The sequence below is a fragment of the Chiloscyllium plagiosum genome, unplaced genomic scaffold, assembly GCF_037043375.1.
Source record: "Chiloscyllium plagiosum isolate Xiang-an unplaced genomic scaffold, Cpla_swu_hap1 HiC_scaffold_7, whole genome shotgun sequence".
Lineage (NCBI taxonomy): Eukaryota > Metazoa > Chordata > Chondrichthyes > Orectolobiformes > Hemiscylliidae > Chiloscyllium > Chiloscyllium plagiosum.
This window is the reverse complement of record NW_028270145.1, coordinates 73664168-73687119: the sequence shown is the minus strand read 5'-3', so window position 1 is coordinate 73687119 and position 22952 is coordinate 73664168. Positions and strand designations below refer to the sequence as shown.

General features: G+C 36.8%; 1 protein-coding gene across 3 annotated transcripts in view; it reads left to right on the top strand.

The window, feature by feature from the left end:
• Positions 1 to 22952, top strand: part of cfap221 (cilia and flagella associated protein 221) — a 263805-nt gene that overhangs the window by 28406 nt on the left and 212447 nt on the right. For all 3 annotated transcript variants that reach the window (XR_015757537.1, XM_043693986.2, XM_043693987.2), the window contains 5 exons: positions 7960 to 8117; positions 10056 to 10156; positions 13853 to 13939; positions 15145 to 15240; positions 17169 to 17269. Coding sequence is in view for 2 of the 3 variants with exons in the window: in XM_043693986.2 (XP_043549921.1) it covers positions 7982 to 8117; positions 10056 to 10156; positions 13853 to 13939; positions 15145 to 15240; positions 17169 to 17269 (521 nt within the window). In the remaining variant the exon portion in view is untranslated. The remainder of the gene's footprint in view (positions 1 to 7959; positions 8118 to 10055; positions 10157 to 13852; positions 13940 to 15144; positions 15241 to 17168; positions 17270 to 22952) is intronic.

Genomic DNA, 22952 nt, shown 5'->3' with positions numbered 1-22952 from the left:
CCTTCCAGACGTAAATTACTTGTGTGCTCTGTTTTTTTTCTCTCACTGTGCATTTGTTTCTTTTGTAAAACAATTGAAAACAATGCCCTCGAGTTCTCGATCTTTTTATGAGTGGGGACAATTTCTCCCTATCCACTCTGCTTCGACCCGTCATGAAAAATCTTTATCAAATTTCCTCTCAGCCTTCTCCTCTCCAAAGATAACAGTCCCGACTTCCCCAATTTTTTCTCATAACTGAATGTCTCATCACTGGAACCATTCTCACAAATCTCTTCTGTACCCTCGTCATTTACCCTTTGCATTCACGTCAGTCCTACTGTGTAATGCACAGAACTGTGCAGTACTCCAGGTAAGTTCTAAAAAGTGCCTTGTCATCATCAGTCATCATTATCACTTTCCTGCCCTTGTGACAATAAGATCTTATTTCATTTTTTTTTCTCTATTTCCCAGTTGGGAACCAGCCAGGTTTGGATCACAATTAAAGGTGAGATTTTCTCAGGGGTTGGCAGTTGATCATTGCAGACAGATACATCTTTGTATTTTAGCTTGAACCTGGGGTGAAGCAGTCCTGCTCCTCCTGGCCCATATGCAGTGTTAGAAACGTACCTGGCTGCTTGTATCACCCAATATTGCCAATGCTCCAAATCCTTAGGAAATGGAATTTTTTACCAATTAAATGTAACAGTTTATTCAAATCTGAGGCACTCAGCCTTGTGTTCATTATTGATGACCCTCCTGAGGGTAGATAAGTTTCCCAAGCTGCAATACATGTCAGTTCAATTTAAAGTGTGTGAAAGTGATGGCAATTTTTAGAATTTAACATGACCACTGTCCCATTCACTCTGAAGGAGCTGCTGTCTGTTGCTTTATGAATGCTGCAATAAATATTATGATGCAGCAATAAATTAATATAGTTGATTTGCGCAAGCATAAACTGGTGAGCATAAAATGACATATTATTAAAAACTGTTCAAAGTGTGGAAGAGAAAATATGAAATATGGAAAGTATTTCAAAGAAGAATTCAGTAAACTGTCAGAGGGAGTAGAGAGTAAAATAGTACTTTGGTGTTATGTATCTGAGAAATGTTATTGTTTGTGAAGTTTTATGAGTGATCTCAGCAGCAATTATAGAGCCAAGAAATTAAGTTTTAAGTAAAATAAGCTTTGTAAAGATTGCTGATTAATTATAAATAGTTAGAAAAAGCAATTGAAGTATTTTAGCGAAAGCTGTTTTAATGATGTTGATGGACCAGACTTTCTAGTCAGCATCAACTTTAAGTCAATGCCACTGCCAACAAAGATTTTGTCACTGAGCCATTTCTTTGGAAGACTGATAAGCGTAGAAGAAGACAGGTAAAAAAAATACACCCCCTTCTTATAACATTAACTGTTGTATACTGGTATTGATTTTTGAGGGTTATGTTTACTGTTAATTAAAATAGGCAATTGCCAATTTTTAGCAATTTTCTGACATTTAATTAGATAAAGAAAGTATACAATATTGACAATTGGAGATGGTTCACAGATACCAGTGGACAAACAAGTTGTTGATCTTGTTAAATTTGAGGAGCCGGCATCCTATTCTGTAGACAAGGTGTGAGGGGACTCTTCCAAAGTCTTCCTCCTCTTCTTCTGGTCTATCTTTCACGTAGAGAAAGAAATTCTTTCAGGACCATACAATGAGGACTGCTGCCTGCAGGATCTGCCTGATGACGACTGCTCAGGAGGACCACATCTTCCCCTTCCTGTCCCACTACTCTTGAGCAATTGTTACAGCATGTTTCTAGGAGCATGTAAACTATAATATGTGAACCAATTGTCTGGACCTCTTCGTCAAATGACCATGGACAGAAATGCAAGACATCAGATAACTGTCGTTCCCTTGTAAGTTTTCATCACTGCACATTGTTTGTGATATGTTGCAGTTGTGAAGATACAATGGATTTAAGAGATGTATTTTGTCCTTATTTTTATGAAGAAAGGTTCAGACAGAGAGGACAAGCAGTCTGCTCAAAGCGAATAAAGTAAACAGCTTGACATGCCTTGGGTTGTTTTTTAAAGTTGGTACAATAGAAACAACCTGCATGGGTGGGGTCAAGCTCTCACAGAACCAGGATTTTTTAGTTTAGCTTTCAGCAACTGTTGGGGTTGTGAAAGCAGACACATCTCTCTCTGTCTTTGTTACAGCTAGAACGCTGGGGTTCTCTTCCTGCTGATAGAATTGCATGTGTGATAATCTATGTTACTGAATTTGCTTTTGTCAAGGATATGCTTATAGGATATTACTATATTAGAACAGTTAATGAGTAATTTATTATTTTGTTAAGTATATCGATAGAGTTGCAGGTAATCCCATTCTATTTTTCTTTTTGTATTTTGTCTATATTTTAACCATAGTGTATAATTAAAGTGTATTTCACTTTAAGCCTGACAGTTTGGCCAATCAAATTGCATCCGGAATGAAGTCTTCACACTTGCCTTTAAAATAAGAAAAAGTTAGGGTCAAGGTTATCTTCTTGACATATTTTAAGACAGTTTGGTCTGGTCCATAAGAAACTGGGGGCTCTTGTTGAAATCAAAATCTCTAATTCCAGGTTGGATTTAGATTTATTGGACTCAAAGGCAGTGAGTGGGGAGTATTGCATTTTGGGTGTTGCATTTGGTTGTTTAAACAGGGTGTACCTTGTCTTGTAATACCTCTTTCCATTGCTAAGAATTTCCTGAGAGTGGAATAAGTCACTTTGGATGTTTTAGAGGAAGTGAACAAGGCAAAGTTTTTGGAATTGGCAAACATGTTGAAGATGGAGTTACCTGTGTCTGTGAGGAAAGGGGAAATAATTCCAGCATTAACTCTACATTTACAATTGCCAGGACTGCTGTCAGAATCATTGGGGAAGCAGCTTGACTTAGAAGCAATGGCAAGGGAAAAGAAAAAGAAAGAATAGCCCTGGCAGAACAAAAAGAAAGAGAAAAGAAAACAGTTTGAATTACAGTTAAGAGCAGAGGGAAAATAAAAGGGAAGAATGATCCTAGTAAAAGAAAGGGAGAAGATGTATATATATAAAGCACTGTTGAAACTTCAAAGGTGCCAGATCTCTGATTGAGAAGTCGATGTGGAGAGGCAGCCTGTTGTTCTTAGTTGACTGTTACCATAGATTGCTGCCTGAATACTATTGTCCTGTATGGGTTCGGGTTGTGCATTGGTTTGTCATGGAAAGGTCCTTTCCTACCTGTATTGCATGCTGAAGTGACTTAACTTTGTTCCTTTTTCAAGAAAAATCTTCAAATCTAGTGTATCAATAAATGTGTCAACCGTATGCTTATCCTGTCAATTGATTGGGTCTGGGCAATTAGATAACTTGCATCATAGGGGTAGTTTAGAATCAGATTGCCCAAAATGTATTATGATATCAGGGAGTTTGATGTTTAATCGTTGGTGAATGAAAGCTGTGTCCGAAGTCAGAACTCATTGACATCAAGAAGAGAATCACTAACATAAATTCATTGCTAAAGAGTGGACACAGGACAATACAAGTACATCATGTCTCCAGAAAGAGCAATTTCTGCAGTGGCATGGACTTAGATACATGTTAGCTATCTATCTTCTCATGTTATGACACTTAGATTATAAATGTAAGTGTTATCACAATTGCAGTGAAGTTGTGTAATTTAAGATGTAGTCTAAAGATTTATAAGTAACTGTATTTAGGTAATTTCAGAAGCAAAACTAACAATTTAAGATTATCTTCTGTTGTGTTATTACCTTAACTCTAGTTTACATCATTGGAATTCCAAATTATTAGAATTTTTAAAATATATTTTAACTTGTGAAAATGACATTTAGAAAAAAGTCATCAGCCAATTCCGGATTTATAACTGTATCCAATATTTAACAGACAGACAGAGCCCCAGGAAGCAATCCATTTATTTCCTTAACTAACCCTCATTTTGTTCTTTGAAGATCAAATAAAAACAGCCATGAGAAAAATTTCTTATCTGACAGTGCTGTATTGTTTAATAATCAATTTTAAGAATGGTTGTAGAGCAACGTGATATTTCGTGGACTTTAAAATTCAAATGAATTTCTTTGCTCTCAATATTTTTATGGTTCAGTATTTCATTTTCAACTAATTGATAGGAATGGATAAGAATTATTTAATTAATTAGTTAAATTAATATATGTGAAGAAACCTATTAAATTAGTCAAAATAATTAAAATGAGAGATTGTAATGGCATATCAGCTTTTACTTTTAAATTAGCACCTCTGCTTTCCTTCCAGTGACCCCAGACCAGATCACTTGTAAGGATGGTTCAATAAAAGGCTGAATTTTAGAATATCATTTGGTGCAGTAACAGAGATTAGAAGGTGTCAAAATATTGATATTGGCTGGTCATTTGATTATTTGATTGTTGCCTAAGCCAACTTTTCTCATCAGGGTAGCAACACGATGGCCCTACAAGACCACCCATTCCATGATTAAGACCAATTAAGCTGGTTGAATAACTCATTAAACAATTGTTAACAGGGAATGTTGTCATGTGAAAAGATGAATGGCACATAAAGAGCATGTACTGGATGTCAATCATTGTGCTGCAGTCCAAAATCTAATTTCATTGCTATTCTCCCTTCTCTTTGTCTTCTATCTTCCTCTGCTTTAAACATTGCCCTTAATGGATGCATAGTTTCTGCTTCAAAATTTGGTAAATCATTAGATGTTCTTGCTCTGCAAGAAGAAATTTCTCTTTAACTTTCCCCCACTAATTCTCTTTGATTGGTACTGGTTTGATTTAATTTATTATTGTCACACATACCAAGATACAGTAAAAAGTATTGTTTTGCATGCTAGCTAGGCAAATCATATCTTACAAAAGTACATCATGATAATAGAACAGTAGGCAAAATATAGTGTTAGAGTTCGAGAGAAAGTGCAGAGAAACATTTATTAAAATGTCTGTTAACAGCAGGGTAGAAGCTGTTCTTAGACCTGGTGGTATGTGTTTTCAAACTTTTGAATCTTCTGCCCAAAAGAAAAAGGTGGAAATGGGGAGGCCACATCTTACCAATGTGGGAGGGGTCTTTGATTATGTTGGCTGCTTTCCTGAGGCAGCGCTAGTTTGTGTGATGGATAGTGCTATGTTTACAACTCTCTGTACTTTCTTGCAGTCTTGGGCAGATCAATTGCCATACCAATATGTAATTCATCCAGATATGATGCTGATTCTGATTTGCAGCATCCACAGTTTTTAAAAAAATCTTTACATGACAGAGATCAGTATGTGAATGCAAAAGATTGTCCCAGGGTGAGGGATCCCCAATTTATCATGACTCTAGATGGGTAGCCCAAATTATTCAGCTCCTGGGGGAGGGGGCATGAACTGGCTCCTTTTCTTTATTCAACTAGCCCTCAGTTGGTTGTAACAGGACAAATTGAAAATAATCCCTTCCTTTGCAAATATCTCTCTCCCAGACCAAATTAACTTATCTTTTAAAAGGAATCAATATAACAAGGCTTTCTTGGTTAGAGTGATTTGTTAATTACTAAATGTGAGCAGAAATAATAACAGAATGCACATCCAAACACATTATAAATGAGGTGTTTGTCCAGAAAAAGACAGAAATTAAAACGTGTAAAAATCAATCCTTTTATTGTTCATGGATTTGATCATAAAATATTAATAGTTGCGCAGTTGATTTCAAAATGCTTGACTTAGTAGCTTTGTTGAAATTCTTTTGTTCTTGTCCTTCTGAACTGGCTTCCAGTTACCTGAACCACAGGAGACACTAATGGATATAACCAGGCTTTCTAGGGTTAGAGTGATTTGTTAATTACTAAATGTGAGCAGAAATAGTAACAGAATTAATTCCTTTAGATTTCATCCTGATCTTGGTTTTCTACTGTCCAGCATAAAGCTGCCACTGTATTTAAAGCTACAGAGCTGGGGCTGTAACGAGTTGACCGCAGAAATGTGTGTAACCTGCATACAACATCCACATCTGTAACATAACGATCAGGCCTTGACAATAGGTGTGAGATATGGGGACAACCTTGCTGTTTATGTTTGTGAAATCTCTGGCTGAACTTTCTACCCTTTGGATCACAAATTAATAACCAATGGAGCTCTCAACCTTAGAAGATGCTGGCCAATCAGGATATTGGCCGATCAGAATACTGACAGTTCAGCAGTCTCAGCAACACCATTGAGAGTGATCCTGATGTGCCTTCAGCTTATAAATGTGCTTTGTTGAGATATATTTATTCTTGAGCATTTTGGCCTGGAGTTTGCATCTATACTTTAGATAAAACTATTATTAACCTCATCAGTAAAGGAGTGGAGAGGTGGTGAAACTTGATACAAACCAAAACAGATTAGATTTTTGTGAAGCTGCACACCCAGCCCTTGGAATTTTTAATGGATCCATTAACATTGGAAATTAGGGTGAATAGACTTTTTTTTAGAATATTGTAAATTGTTTCAGTTGCATATTCCCATTTATTATAGCTGTCAAAATATGAGTAGATCTTTCAGAACAGGTTGTTGGGTGTGAATTGGCCTGAAACATACTTAGATGAAAGCTTTTCATAAAATGGTTTCTTTTTTCAGTTTTGTAGCTGAAGAGCATCAAATAGGCATGGACAAAACTCTCAGATGATCTGCATAATTATAACAGTCCTGAGTTAACTCAGCAGGACACAGTTTGGAGATCTGCTGTGCGTTCTCTTTTCTTGTTGCTGTATGAATTGTCAGCAACCTTTAGTGTCTGCATATCTGAAATGCAGAAAATCAAAATTATTGCCAATGATTCCTGCTTATCCATAGGATGTAAAGTTGAGGCCCTTCCAAATAGAAATTATTTAGAAATCATAAATTTTGAGCACTTACACTTATCACATTATTATTGATGATCAGAGAATTAGATAGGGTAGGCAGTGAAAGTCTTTTTCCCAGGACGTCAGCCTGTACGAGGGGGCATAACTACAAATTGAGGGATGATAGATTTAATACAGATTTCAGAGGCAGGTTCTTTATGCAGACAGTGGTAAGGGCGTGGAATGCCCTACCTGCTAATGTAGTCAACTCAGCCACATTAGGGAGATTTAAACAATCCTTAGATAAGCACATGGATGATTTTGGGATAGTGTAGGGGGACGAGCTGAGAATAGTTCACAGGTCGGTGCAACATCGAGAGCTGAAGGGCTTATTCTGCGCTGTATTGTTCTATGTTCTATTATTCTCATTTAAATAAGATACATTTTGAAAGGCACACTTGAATGAAGTGTTTTTGATGCTTAGTACGTTATGCCTGTGGAACAGTCTGTATGCTCCCGAAAAATATAGCGCATTATTTGTTAACTAAAGATAAAACTGATGATAAAATCACATGGATATTTAAAACAATAGGTGCTTTTTGTAAAAAAAGACTTGTTTATGAAATGCCATCTAGTGTAATCAACTATGTAATATCAATTTTTATTTCATTTTCTGTAAAATAATGTGAAGTGGATAATAAAGTCTGCTTGTGCCTTTTTCTTCTATCTGTGAGAATTCTTCAATGTGACTGGCTACTTACCTTGCTTGGTGACATCACAATTACCAGACATCAGAGTTCCCATCTAGCTGATGCCAGAGTGAGCCTTTTGAAAAGTTGAAGTCTGTGCTACAAAGGTCACAAGATTAATGTGGGAAGTTTTCTTTAAGATTAATGGTGAATAACAACACTTCATTTCCAACCTCTGAGCCATTACCCTTCCTCTTCAAATATAGGCTGGCTAATACAAGTGTCAACCAATCATCGTTGACATTTGCAGAAAAAATACATTGCACATTATTTTTTATTGCAGATTTTAAAAGAAGTACAATTCCTGATATTTGCTGAAATTGTTCATTTGAATATGTGATCATGTATCCTCAGAGAAATAACTGTTCATTCTTACCTTCTGTTCTTTGCGTCAATGCAGGTTGTTTGATTGAATTTTTATTATGGAGGTGGAGAAACATGATGCTTTGCAGTTCAGCAACCATGGCTTTACCTTTAAGAAGCTGACAATTTATCCAAAAGACAGATTGGTGGAGGAGTCCAAGTCTGGAAATGTGCCAAATCATTTACTGGAAACCAGTAAGTTAATACAAGCAGCTAATATAATATAAGTTGAGAACAATCTTAACTTTGATAAATAGCAGATGAAGAAATAAAATTATAAAACAACTCACAAATATATTGTCTTCTCTTTTACTGGTGAATAACCATTTGTGTTTTAATAAGTTGATGTTTTCACGTTCACATTAGTCATAGACATTCACACTTTTTGAACCAAAAGCATTTTACTTTGTGAAATTATTTGAATTGTTTTGCAGTGAATGCACACATTTCACAGGGTGGGGGAGGGGAGAATACCTCTAAAATGTTGAATTATCAGTTCAGTTGAATTAATATCTTTAAAGAAGAGGAAAAAACTCAATGCACATATACTAAGTGCATTGTAAATTTTGCTGATAATTTATTTTAGGCCATAATAACATCAGTTTCCATGTGGAATATAGGTTCGGTAGAATTAAAGAATTGCCCAGACATCTGTGTAATTTCAAGTCAATTTTCTTAGACAAGCCTTGCTTAAGTACAACCAGGGGCCACTACGACCACTAATCATGCTTTGTACACTGTGCAGTGAACAGGATGATGTATAAGTGGAAAGGACAGTCCAAGAAACAGCTCAGACTGCAAACCTGTGTTGTCACTCTCTTGAGTTGAAGATAATTGCATACTTAACTGGGCAAGCCTTTGGTAGAAACTGCAATCTTGGCTCCTGTTTTCCTGGTTCGGACTCAGAATTACACTTAAGGTTGTGGTTCCAGTTGCCGGACTCTTGCAACCATAATTACCTGTTATTGGAAGGCTTTTTTTTAAAAAATGGATTGACTATTAGTTATTTCCCCCTATCCTTTGGCACAGAATTAATAAAATACTGAAAGCCCTCTAGTCCTCATCTTTCCCTGTCTGCACACAACCCACGATGTTCACTTACAGAAGCCACCCATTCCTATTGCCCTTTCATACCCCATTGTCCATCCCCTTGCCTACTTATATCCCCATACAATCTTAATGTCTTCTCATTCTGCCAGTTGCTCACTATTGGCAGAGGTCATAAGCCATATTTACATGAAAAAATATTAAACTTATAACAATCTGTGAGAGTTCTCATTCATATACATAGTATAATAAACTCTCGTGAAATTCATTTGAAGTTTTAAAACTTTCATAAAATAAATAAGCTTTTATTCAGTAGATAATCCTTAAATGGACCCTTAAAACTGCCAATCAGAATATGAACACACCCTCCTATCCATCTCACATTGATACTTTTTGAAATTTTAAAACTTAGTTAAGTATTCCAAATGCATGCAGGTGTAATAACAAACCGAGGAAACTATCAACAGTGAAGTCTTTTGAACCGATCAGAACAAACTGTTGTCATATTTCGCTAAGCTATACCAGAAGGCCTTTGAATCAGTGTATCCCAGTAGCATGTGTCTTTTTTAAATTCAAAAACAGGTGCAACTTTATTTTTGTTTAAAGGGATGGGGATGCAAATTACTTCAGATCATTACTCCGAACAGACCTTATCCCCCTTTCATGTTCAAGAGTGTTTATTTTTCCTTTCTAAATTAGTAATTTGTACAAGCATTTGGACTAGCCAAAATGGGGCTGTTTAAACTCAGCACTAACTTCAGATGGTGTAGCTGGATTTTGGTTTCCTGTCTATGTGATTCATGCCTTGCACAACCCGCACACTAACTGAGATTTGTTGGAAATGGAGCTTGGGAAATTCTCATCCTGGTTCTGCCTTCTATTTGCCAAAGCCTCTGGAGGCACTCTGACTCCACAAAAATCTGACCCTATTTGCTGAAAGACATGAGACATGTTTTTATCGAGGTTACATTACAAGGGCTGTAACTTAGAAATATGTTTTGATGTGATAAAACATTTCTGGAAGAAAGTTAAAATTTACTCTTCTAGGAATTGTATTAAACTATATTTATTCACATTTCATTGCAGAAATCTTTACCACAATACAGAGAAACAAAGTGATTGAAGCTGTCCCGGCCATATTGCATTTTGGAGGTTATGAGCTTGGAAAACAACATCAACAGATACTGGTAAGCTGAAAATTTGTGTAAGTGGAACACTTTCTCATGATGTTCCAAATGAACCCAACTCCAACATTTTCACTACTTTTGCATGAGATAAGAAATATGCAGCTGTATTTTTATAATTTCACACCTATTTGAGCCTTTTGAGTTTAGATTAGAGATTAAAGATTGCATGGTGAAATTCTAATGGCACTACTATTACAAATAATAATTCATGTGTCTGAATGTATTGGATATACAGCCTTAGCAATGGGGATAATTTGGTTCTGACTTTACACAATCAATGAATATATATCGTTCTTCTCTGGAGTCTTCCTCCAAAAAATGTCTTTAATGTGGAAAATTGGGTTGTTTCCTTTCTGTACGATGAGGTCGTCAGTGGCCTCAGTGATGGTATCTTGAGGAAATCTAAGTTTTACATTTCTCTAAACTAAATGGAGAAGCATTAATGAGCACATAATTAATTATTGAGTTAAACTACAGCATGCAGCTACAGATCCCACAAAATTCTGAGTAATATCACTCAGATGTTAATGACATGGTGTAGCAGGAAATTTAAAAAAATGAATTCCAATTCTTCACCTTTTTTTTCCAGATCTGGCCTTGAATCTCCCTCTCAAGAGCCATTCAATCACAGACCACCTCAACAACATGTTCTGGTCAATAACTCTCCTGTTCTGGTTCCATGCTTTCTCGTACTGATTCATGGAATAGCTTCAGCTTTTCACTTACAGCTAGTTTCGCCAAGCTAGTTCTGTCCCTGGGATTTCTCTGAGCTCTCTTCATTCTTTGTTGTATGAAGCAAATACTGCTTCAGGCTTTTCAAGACCCCACTCTAAGATGTAGTGATCTATAAGTGGCACGTAGCTTCATGTGATCTACTGCAACTTCCATAACATTTCAGAATCCCTGACTACAACACCCAACACCCAAATTCCTAGAATTTGGCCTGAGTGATAACAGTACCAAAGTAGCCAGCTGTACTTGACCTTTCCTCAATGTGTCTCCTAAATATATATATTTTCTGTAGCCTTCTTGTAACAGAGCAAAAAAAATCAGCATCTCTAATAAGAAATCTACTTTCTGTCTTTCTCACATACAAATCTTCACTTTGTGTCTGCAATCTTTTGAACCGCTCTTCAGTGACCAATAAGGAAACTTATAATAAGCCCCTGATCTATTGGTGAGCAGAATTGAATATTGTCTCCTATCAGTACCTAGAACTAAGTGTACCAATCGTGATTGAGTGTGCTACTAGTTGTGATTGCTGGCTTGCTCAATATGATAAAGGTCAGTGATTTCATCACAGATTCTAGAAAAATACAGAATATTAAATCTTGACCTTTTTTGGCTATGTCCCAGTTTTTTCACTGCAGTGTATAGCACGTACTCTTGCTTTATCTTAACTAACTCAGTACATTATTAATTTACCACACTCAAACGGCATCTCTCACATCCAGTTTTTCCCAATCTTACCATACACCATTCACTAAAACCTCACCACTCCGGGAATATCCTAGATTTCACCAGCATTCTTTACACCCATGCAATCTTTAAAAAAGCATTGTGCAATCGTCAAGAATAATCAGGCTTGAGATGCTCTTCATGTTGCTGACATTTTCCTCAACATGGCAGAAGGAGGGAAATGGGAGAAAGTGAGGACTGTAGATTCTGGAGATCAGAGTCAAAAAGTGTGGTGCTGGAAAAGCATAGCCAATCAGGCAGCGTCCAAGAAACAGGACAGTCAACATTTCGAGCATAAACTCTTCATCAGCACCACACTTTTGACTCAGATGGAGGGAAATTAACATCCCATTTTGTGGGCAGGTCCTGGGGGTCCAGCTGCTTAGGGTAGTGCCATTATGACTTCCTCAAGCCCCAAGATCAGGAGTGGAGGGCCACAATCCAAACCATGCCAGCTTGGTCCAAGGCTGCTTCCCAGGCTACAGCACTCTCAGCCATCTGGAGGAATACCCAACATGGTAGAAAGGAGGCCAATGTGCTCCTCCACTCTGCTGGTTAAGTTCCACCATCCTCTCCCCCGTACATCTCATTCACTTGATCTCTGCTACTGTACCCACTTCTCATCAAAGCTCATGCTTTACCACTCTCACTATAGCCTACAAAATGTTCCCCAAATGCTCTCACCCACCCCAACTCCTGGCACCACTCATCCCGTGAACCCCCTGTGCTGCCTACTCAATTGCTCAGCAAACATCTCCATGGCACCAACAGTTCTAGCTTGTCGCCCACTTTCATCTCTTGTAATACATGACTTTCTCTCATTCCATGAGGAAGACAGTCAATGATAGGACACTGAAGTGTCAAGTCTGGTACTGGGTTGCCTGGCACATGGCTGCTCACCCCTGATGAGCAGAAAATCTTGACTCTGACTACTTTGGACTGGTATTAGCAGCTGCTATTGACGTCCTGTGCAGGAAGCCCCTGACTATCCCCTTGACTTGAAGGTCTGCTAACAGCTATGATGAGCTTCCTGCCTTTGTCTGTGCTACAAAGCAAGGCAAGGCAGCAGTTATATGATATCTCTGGCTGAGAGGACAAAGTGCTAAAAGACAAGGCAAACCAATGCAACACATGGATGCTATAATCATCCAGGTAAGCTCAGAATGGTATGAGCAAGTGAAGAGCCCATTAGCTGGATGCATCCCTGATGCAGAATGTCCTTGCTGCAACATTATAATGACACCTCCCAGCGCAGTACTGAAGTGCAGAAGTATCTTGTAAGTGGATCAGAAATGTACCATGAGGGTTGTTAGAAGCTGATATATGTCAGATGTGAGTGTCTGTGGATATTGGATGTGTGTGATAGTTGCTCACATAGCATGCCCTGAGATGCTGGTGTTTGGCCATTTGAAACAAGCAGCAAATTGAAACTGTCAGGTGTTTGCTTTGTTTCTCCTTTTGGTCTTCCTGACTTTGAGTTTGTTTGGTGTGTTTGGTGAGATGGAAGACTGAATGTTAATGAGGTGATCTGGGCTGTTAACAAGGTGTTTAACATACAATAATCACCATCAATTAGCAACTTGCCATTGCCCAGCAAGAACTTCACCATGCTGCTTGTGAAAAGCATAAAAGATGGAGCAAGAAATCTTGCTCTTGAGATGAGTCTGCCACATTTCTTGCCAAATTCTGCCTCACATGTTGCCATAGCCAGTTTGCACAGGTCCCTATATTATTCTCCTCATTGAAATTATATGAGAACATGCTATTCAATCCAAACAATCTGCGTTGAGTTTTATTCTCCATGCAAGCTTATAATTCAACACACAGTTACCCAAGACTATTCCTAAATTTTGTAAATCTTACAGTGACAACAAATTTAGCTTAGAATGCACCATTAGAATTCCAAAAGGAAAGGAGAGAAGCTTAAGAAATTACTCACTGGATAGTTCTGAAATAGAGTTGTAAGATAATTAATTTACCAGCATTACTTTAAATTAAGAAACTAATTCATTAATGCACATTAAGATACCTTCTTTAATATTTACTGTCCACTACTGTTTCCTTGTATTGATTTTCTAATGAACTTTTGGCCCTCATAAAAGACACATCAAACATATTATGTTGTTATTCCCAAAATGACAAATTCAATGAAGTGTTACATAAGTATCATACTGTGGATATAAAAAGATATTTTAAAAACATTAAATACAAAAGTTCTTAAATAATTTGTCTTTGCAGAAATTGGTCAATGTTTCTTCAACAATGACAAATGTTCACATCCTACCTCCTCAGACAAAGTACTTCCAAGTCAGATATATAAAGAAGGTGAGTAGTTTTGGTTTTATTCAATTGTATGTTTGTAGTGTATCTTTACTGTGTGTCAGTTAGAGGACCTTTGGAGGGAAAATTAATTTTCTTCCTCACATTGACTCTTGAATGCTTGATTTGAGATGCCTGGTCCAATCTAGTGCTTATTATTCTAATCAATCATCTTTTGAAGCAACTTTGTTATACCAGTATATGTTTTTTCCCCCTATATCTCTCCACAGAATTTTCAAGTGAGATAATATAAAGAAGGAATGATCATACCTGAAATCACTAAGTCCAGAAAACAGTGGGTTAATAGAATTTAGGGAAAATGCAATCGAGGTGACAAAAATGTCTTCAGTCCTAGTGGAGTTGTAGGGATTCGCAATTATCTGAAATTATATGAAGAGAGAAGCATTACATGAAAGAAATTGTCAAGGCAGTCAATTATCCTGAATGGAGAACATTGGCTCTTTTGTTTTGTCACGGTGGATGAATTGAACAAAGTATCATGTGAGAGCTGGGGAGCTTAATAATTCTTTTTCCTAGGACTGCAACATGATGGTGGATGTTAGCAGCAGTAAATTACACAGAAAAAAATGGTGTTGCAGGGAAATAAATTTAAAATGTGAATTTAACAAAAACAGAGTGGATAAAGAAATTGACTAATGGGGCAGAATAGATTGAGTTTCAGGTTGGAATCATAGAAAATATGACTAAAATTACATGAACTCAAGGGAGAAGAATTTGGTGAAGGAAGAGATTTGAGATAGATAGCTGTATAAGTTTTGAAGGAAACAGGGCAGGAAAGTAAGCAATTTATTTTTAAATGTGGTTGAGGAATTTGAGAAATATATGGAAAGTCTGAGGTTTAGCATAGTGATGGATGCTATTTTATATCACGTGATGATTAAAGTTGGATGTGGGTTAGAAAAGAGAGTAAAGTAGGAACCATGGTGAGGGAATCTCCAATATAATCCAAAAACAGAAAAGTTGATGCACGTATAATGGAAAGAAAACTCTGTCCAATCTAATCTAAATTCTAGTCTGGCCGTAGTGGAAAAAAAAAGACACACATAAAGTTTACTAGAATGTACATTCTATTTAAGTATTTCCGTATTAACAAACAAAAATCGCACAAAACAATAAAGCTATTCTGTTCTGCACTATTAATGTATTTTAGAGTTTTAGGATATTTACATGTCTTATTATTTATCTCATAGAATCATCTAGTTCCTGGAATGTCATTTAATGTTACTGTCAATTTCTGTCCAAACGAATGGCGATATTATTATGACAGTATTCGTATTCATTGTAAGGTGAGTTTTAAAATTATTTTCCATTGATGTCTCTTGTTAATGTAGTCTTGCATTCACTTTTGTAGGAGTTCTAGCTGTGGACCATGCAACACGTAAAAATAAAGCGTGCCTAATCAATTGGATGATTTTTGATGGAATTAAACAGCTTTTCTTTTAATCGTTCATGGGATGTCAGTGTTGATGGCTGGACCAGTTAGTTGCCAATCCTTAACTAACACGTGAACTGATGGGCTTGCTTGGGCTTTTTCAGACAGCAGAGACCAGGAGGGAAAACTCTAGCCATTCATCTAATCAAGGCTCCTCCACGACTTAATGCAATCTGATAATCCTCAACTTCACTTACCTGCATTTTCCCCATAACCTTTGATTCTCTGATTAAAAATTTGTCTATCTCAGCTGTTGCTGCCCTATTCAGTAAGGAATTCCACGGATACAGTACTCACAGAGTGGAATTTTTTCCTCATAACTGTCTTACTTTGAGATTACATCCTCAGATAATACATCTGGTACATCTCCAGTTTAAACAACAACAGGCATTTATCACAAGGAATCTATAAACACAGGAACAGGAGTATGCCATTTAGCTCCTTGAGTCTGTTCTGCCATTCAATGAGATGTGTGACCTAATTCCACATACCTATCTTTGGCCCGTGTCCCATAATACCTTTGTTTAACAAAAATTATCTATCTCAGATTTAAAATTAACAACTGCTCTAACAACCATTGCTGTTTGTGGAAGAGAGTTCCAAATGTCTACTACCCTTTGTGTGTGTTAAGTGCTTCTTAACATTTCTCCTGAATATCCTGACGCTATTTCTCAGATCTCCCCCCTAGTTCTAGAATCCCTGACCAATGGAACTAGTTTATCTTTATCTACCTTGTCCTTTCCTCTTAATATCTTGAAAACCTCAATAAGATTACTGCTTAACCTTGTTAATTCTAAAAAAAAAAACTTCTAAGAATAAGGGGCAACAACTTGTAAGCATCTACCCTTTCAAATCCCCAAAAAATCTTTTGTGTTGCCAAAAGGTCAACTCTCATTCTTCTAAACTCCAATGAACACAGGCCCAACCTACTCAACCTCTCCTCATAAGATCACCCATTCCTGGAATCAACCTAGCGAAGTTTTTCTGTTCTGCCACTGACACCAGTATATCATTCCTCAGATAAGGGAACCAAAACTGTTCACAGAATTCTAAGTGTGGTATAGCTAGCATATATTTTAGTAAGGCTTGTATAATTTTATACTGCATTCCTTTTGAAATAAAGGCCAACATTCTAAATGCATTTCCTGTTAATAGCTGAACCTGTGTGCTAGCTTTTTTGTGATTTATGCATAACAATTCCAAAATCTCCATGTTGTATTTTTCTGCAGTTTTTCTCCATTAGTATTCAGTTCCTTTATTCTTCCTGCCAAATTACATAACATACAGTTTCCAATATTATAATCCATCTGGCATGCTTTTACACATTTAGGGTATCCAAACATAACAAAGTGTAACAGAAAGTAATGTGAATAAAAATCATGTAGACTTACTGGGTGACGTTACAAGGGAAACATGATGTATAGTGGTTGCTAGATTACAGAGATACAACCTGTGCTTGATTCATTCCTCTTTCTTTGCTGAAGCAAATTGAAGCACAAAAAAGTTAGAAGGCAAATGTAATGATTAATATAATGATAATCATATTACTGCTGCAACTTGGGCCTGGCAGCAGGTTTATTCACCTATAAGACAAATAATTGATTGTTAGATACATCTCCAGTTTAAATTACAACAGGCATTCTCCTTGTAACTGCCATTTGTTTGGTTGTTCTTTTTTGGGTGACTGTGACATTTTCTAGTTTCTCCATCTTTACCTACGATATTCATTCCAACATATGACATACATTGTAATTGTAAACAATAATTATCGTACTTTTGCAGGATGATGATGCTCTACTTGTTCCCTTGCATGCTTATCCAGTTGCAAATATAGTGGAATTTCCCACTTACTTAACTGTAGGTGATGTCCCTCTTGGGCAAAGGTATGTTTGCAATATTACTTTTAATAATTTATTATAGTCATTTTAATGATAATTACTGTTACTAAAGATTTTCACAATTGAAGTAAATTTTCTACTTTTAGAGCTGGATATTATTAGCACCCGATGACATGGATCTGGTTCTCATTTATTTAGGACTAGCATCCCTTTTTGATTAAGTGTTTGTCTTACCCTTGTATGTAAGGTGGTTGGCTTTTAATATACCCTTTCAGTATTAAATTTTAATTCCATTATTTGCTGAATAATAGAGTATGTCACCTTAAGTTACATGGCTACAGCTATTTTCTGATGTTGGCACATTATTCAAAGTTGTGCTTTTATAACTGATATCTCATATTCTCATATCTCATGTTCACATTCTACTCTTGTCAGCAGATATGACAAAGGAGGAAAAAAATCATAAGTTTATCACTTTTATGGAGCACTCAAGTACAAAATATTTGCTCACCTGCACGTTGTGAAACCTTCATTGTGATAGACATATCAGATTTATTTAGATTTTACCTCCTTTGATGCGCTTGTCTTCATGTGTTAAAAAGTTTGAATGATCTTCATGAGATAAAAAAAATTAAAAATATCTGGCTCAATCTCTGAGTTGGCAACTCAAGGGCTATATATTAAGATACTCACCAAAATAATGAATATAGAAGGTTTAAAATTATTTATGGTCTCTTATACTAACCTAAGAACATATGAAATAGGGGCAAATACAGGCCAAATGACTCCTCAGGCTTGCTGTACTACTCTGTACAAGATCATAGTCATTCTTTAATCTCAACTCCCCTTCTAACTTGATCCCCAAATCTCTTGTTTAGAAGAAGTCATAATAAATTCAAAACATTAACTCTTGCTCTTTCCTAGCTGCTTCCAGACCTGCTGAGTTTCTCCAACACTTTTTGTTTTCATTTACCTCAAATCCTTGATTCCCCTCATGTCCAAAAATATTTCTGTCTCAGCCTTGAATATTCTTAGTGACAAAACATCCACAGTTTCTCATGATAGAAAATTTCAAACGTTCACAACCCTTTGAATGAAAAAATTCCTTATCTCAATCTCAATTAATTAATCTATTATCCGCTAGACTCCAGAGAGACTCTAGACTCTGCAGAAACAGAAAAGTATTTCCCAGCATCTTTCCTGTCAAACCTGCTTAGAAGCTTTTCTGTTTCAGTGAGTCTAAACTGTGGATATAGGCCTGTTCTGATGTTTGCTCATGGATAGCCTGCCAAAAACACAGATATAAGTAGAATTTCTTTGTTTTGGAAAGCAATGGTGATGTAAAATTGTTTGCGTCTTTTCGAGCTCTATTCAATATGTGTGTAAAAATAGATGAGATTGTGATATTGTAAAATGATTGGACGCCCGTTACAGTGGGCATGGTATTTTGGCTATTGCATATTGATCAACTGCACACAATTGGACTGAGGCTAGTGTGGAAAGAATTGAATGATTGTGATCTTCAATATAACAGTTTTAACTAGCAATTTATAATATTAAATGTTAAATTCCTAACAGGTGTGCCAGATTATTTTTGTGAGAAAATGGAAACTCCAACCCAAATATTTTGCATCATTGTGTCTAAGTGTTAGTATACCATACCATCATTATGAAATGTGTCACAATTGTCGTAGAAATTATTGCACACAATCAGATGATTCAAACTATTGCAAACTATTCCAATTCTAGCATATTGTTGTCATGTTATACTTTGGAAAGGATTAAATTACAGTCTGTGACATTTTTTAATTTCTAGTTTAAGTCAGAGTACAATGAACTCAGTTAGTCACACTACTTTTAAAAGGTTTTAGAGTTCTTACGTTTCAAATAACATTTATTAAATATTCAAGATAGTTGTATTATTGATAGTTACAGGTGAGGTGCTGGAAGACTTGAGGTTGGCTAACATGGTGCCACTGTTTAAGAAAGGTGGTAAGGAGAAGCCATGGAACTATACACCTGTGAGCTTGACATCGGTGGTAGGCAAGTTGTTGGGGGGAATCCTGAGGGACAGGATGTACATGAAAGGCAAGGACTGATTAGGAATAGTCAACATGGTTTGTGCGTGGGAAATCATGTCTCACAAATGTGATTGAGTTTTTTGAGGAAGTAAAAAATAGGATTGACGAGGGCAGAGCGGTAAACATGATCTATATGGACTTTAGTAAGGCGATCGACAAGGTGCCCCATGGGAGACTAGTTAGCAAGGTTAGGTCTCATGAAACACAGGGAGAAGTAGCCATTTAGATACAGAACTGGCTCAAAGGTAGAAGACAGAGGATGGTGGTGGAGGGTTGTTTTTCAGATTGGAGGCCTGTGACCAGTGGAGTGCCACAAGGATCAGTGTTGGGTTCACTACTTTTCATCATTTATATAAATGATTTGGATGTGATCAGATGAGCCAATGGGCAGAGGAGTGGCAGATGGAGTTTAATTTAGATAAATGTGAGGTGCTGCAGTTTGGAAAAGCAAATCTTAGCAGGACTTATATAATTAATGGTAAGGTCCTGGGAGTGTTGCTGAACAAAGAGACCTTGGAGTGCAGGTTCATTGATCCTTGAAGTAGAGTCACAGGTACATAGGATAGTGAAGGAGATGTTTGGTATGCTTTCCTTTATTGGTCAGGTATTGAGTACAGGAATTGGGAGGTCATGTTGCGGCTGTGCAGACATTGGTTAGGTCACTTTTAGAATATTGCATGCAATTCTGCTCTCTTTCCTATTGGAAAGATGTTGTGAAACTTGAAAGGATTCAGAAAAGATTTACAAGGATTTTGCCTGGATTGGAGAATTTGAGCTATAGGGAGAGATTGAATAGGCTGGGGCTGTTTTCCCTGGAGTGTCGGAGACTGAGCGTGACCTTTTAGAGGTTTATAAAATCATGAGGGGCATGGATAGGGTAAATAGACAAGGTATTTTCCCTGTGGTGGGGGTCTCCAGAACTTGAGGGCATAGGTTTAAAGTGAGAGGGAAAAGATATAAAAGAGACCTAAGGGGCTACTTTTACATGCAGAGGGTGGTGCATGTGTGGAATGAGCTGCCAGAGGAAGTGGTGGAGGCTTGTACAATTGCAACATTTAACGCATTTGGATGAGTATATGAATATGAAGGGTTTGGAGCGATATAAGCCAAGTGCTGGCAGGTCGGACTAGATTGGATGTAGGTTTGCTCGCTGAGCCGGAAGGTTCATTTCCAGATGTTTTGTCACTCTACTAGGTAATGTCTTCAGTGGGCCTCTGGTCAAAGCACTGTTGACGATTCCTGCTTTTTATTTATATGCTTGGATTTCTTTGGGTTGGTGATGTCATTTCCTGTGGTGATGTTATTTCCTGTTTGTTTTCTCAGGGAGTGGTAGATGGGGTCAACCTGAGCTACAAATCTTCTCAAAACTCGCTGGGACTAGATTGGGTTGGGATATCTGGTCAGTATGGGCGAGTTGGATCGAAGGGTCTGTTTCCGTGCTATACATGTCTATGACTCTGTGCCTCTATAACATATATCAGTGGTACCTGAAATCTACAGGGGAAATTATTATAATTTGACCATGTAGCAGCTTGCATAAAAATAATACATGGTTGTTCATTTTTTCTTTAAATCGAGAACCCTAGATGAAAAATTAGGCTAATAATTGCATTTCATTGAGAATGTGAAAACAATTAATTTATTCCTTTCTGACTGAATTAACCAGGGAAATCCTTTGCTAATCTCAACTATGACAACAGCTAAGGAATACGATTTGGTTTCATGCACCATCATAATCTCAACTCTCAAAATATGGACTCTTATTCACACAATCTTTGAAGGTCTCCTATTGACCATTTACAAGTGTGTCTGCCAATTCCATCAATTTGGGCTCGATTCTCTTTTCAATTCATTGAAATTAGCTCTCCTCTCGTGAAATAATTTCATGTTTAAATTTTCCTTGCCTACGCAAAAATAACCGAAAACCCAACATTTTTTTTAAATTACCAATTCCCAAATGGTCTTCAATGAAATATGTTCCCACATGCCCTAATTTATTGCTGGAAACTAGATCCAACACTACATTCTTTCTCCTTGGACTAAAATCCCAATTATTAATACAGTTCTCCTGGACATGTTTCAGAAATCCCTTCACTTTTTTGTCTTTTAAACTGTTATTTTCCAAGTTTATGTTCAGATAATTGATGTATTTCATTTCTATTACTCTATATACTTTGTTATTTCCTGCAATTTGCCTATAAATGGTGCCCACCATTGGGGTCACATATACGTAAAATCATTAAGCAATCAAATAGTAATCTTTTGGTATTATGGCAAGGATAGCAGCCAATTCTCATTCAGAACAAATAGTAATTAAAATGCTGTATTAATAGAGGAGGTAATGATGGCCAAGATGCAGGAGAGCTCACTGTTCTTCTTTGAATCATATCAGGAGATCTTCTGTGGTCATTTGTACCACAGCAAAATAGAAATAGTTCCTCCAACAATAGGAACTTCAACTGACCAGGCTACAGGACTTTTGTTTAATATTTATCTGAAGTTAATCCTTCTGGACATGAAGCACTCCTTTTGTATTGAGTCTCAGTCTGGTCTATCCTGCTGTCTGAATCCAGACCATTTAACTCCAAGGGAATAATGCTACCAATTGAGCCAGAAGATTTAACAGTGGTGACTAAAAGATGACTCAAAAATATGTCTATGAAGGTTTTCTTGCAATTACCACTCATAATTCAATGAGATGGAAGTACAAATAGGGAGGTGAATGAACTTCCAAGTTTGAAAATTAATTCCGAGAAATAGGACAAGAAAGTTGAAAAAGAATATAGATAGAATTGACCAAATGAACCTATGACAGATGAAGTTCGATGAGAGTCTATATCTTGACACTTTCAGGTATTTTATTATTACTAAATGATGCACATGTTCATAGTTTCATTGAACTTGAATTGGATTCTACATTTTGTTATGATCCTTACAGTAGATAAGTAAACCACAATAATCAGCTTAAAAAAGGACCCACAAATGAAGAAATTACCAATGAAATGTCACTTCTTATCTTTTGTTTACTTGAACATGAATCAGAACCAATGCAAGTCAAATGAATTAAGAAACACATAATGATATATCATATTATATAAAAACAATTTAAATTGTCAATACAAGAAAGATACAACTTGTACAACCCAAACATTACCCTTTACCATGTATGGCATTCTTTAACTACATGATTGCACAATATGGTGGTCTTCACTCACAAAGGGTATGTCAAGAGTCTTATCCATAACAGTCTGCATGTTTAAGTATGATAGGCATGATTAACATCAGGAGAAAGTGAGGACTGCAGATGCTGGAGATCAGAGCTGAAAATGTGTTGCTGGAAAAGCGCAGCAAGTCAGGCAGCGTCCAAGGAACAGGAGAATCGATGTTTCGGGCATAAGCCCTTCTTCAGCAAGGCAACTGTTATAAAACTTATCTACCATTGAGTCATGGGACTTTTGATGATGTAATTTTCCAGAGATCCTTTTCAACCAGTCAACCATCAATATCCTTGTTCAAAGTTTGGCCACATCTCATAAAATATGGAACTCTTCAAGCTATTTAGCCAGACAACAACATCCTTCCAAGAGCTTTTTCCTTCTTTTCAACCAAAAGGAGGAAATGACCTCTTCCAGACAGGGATTTAGACA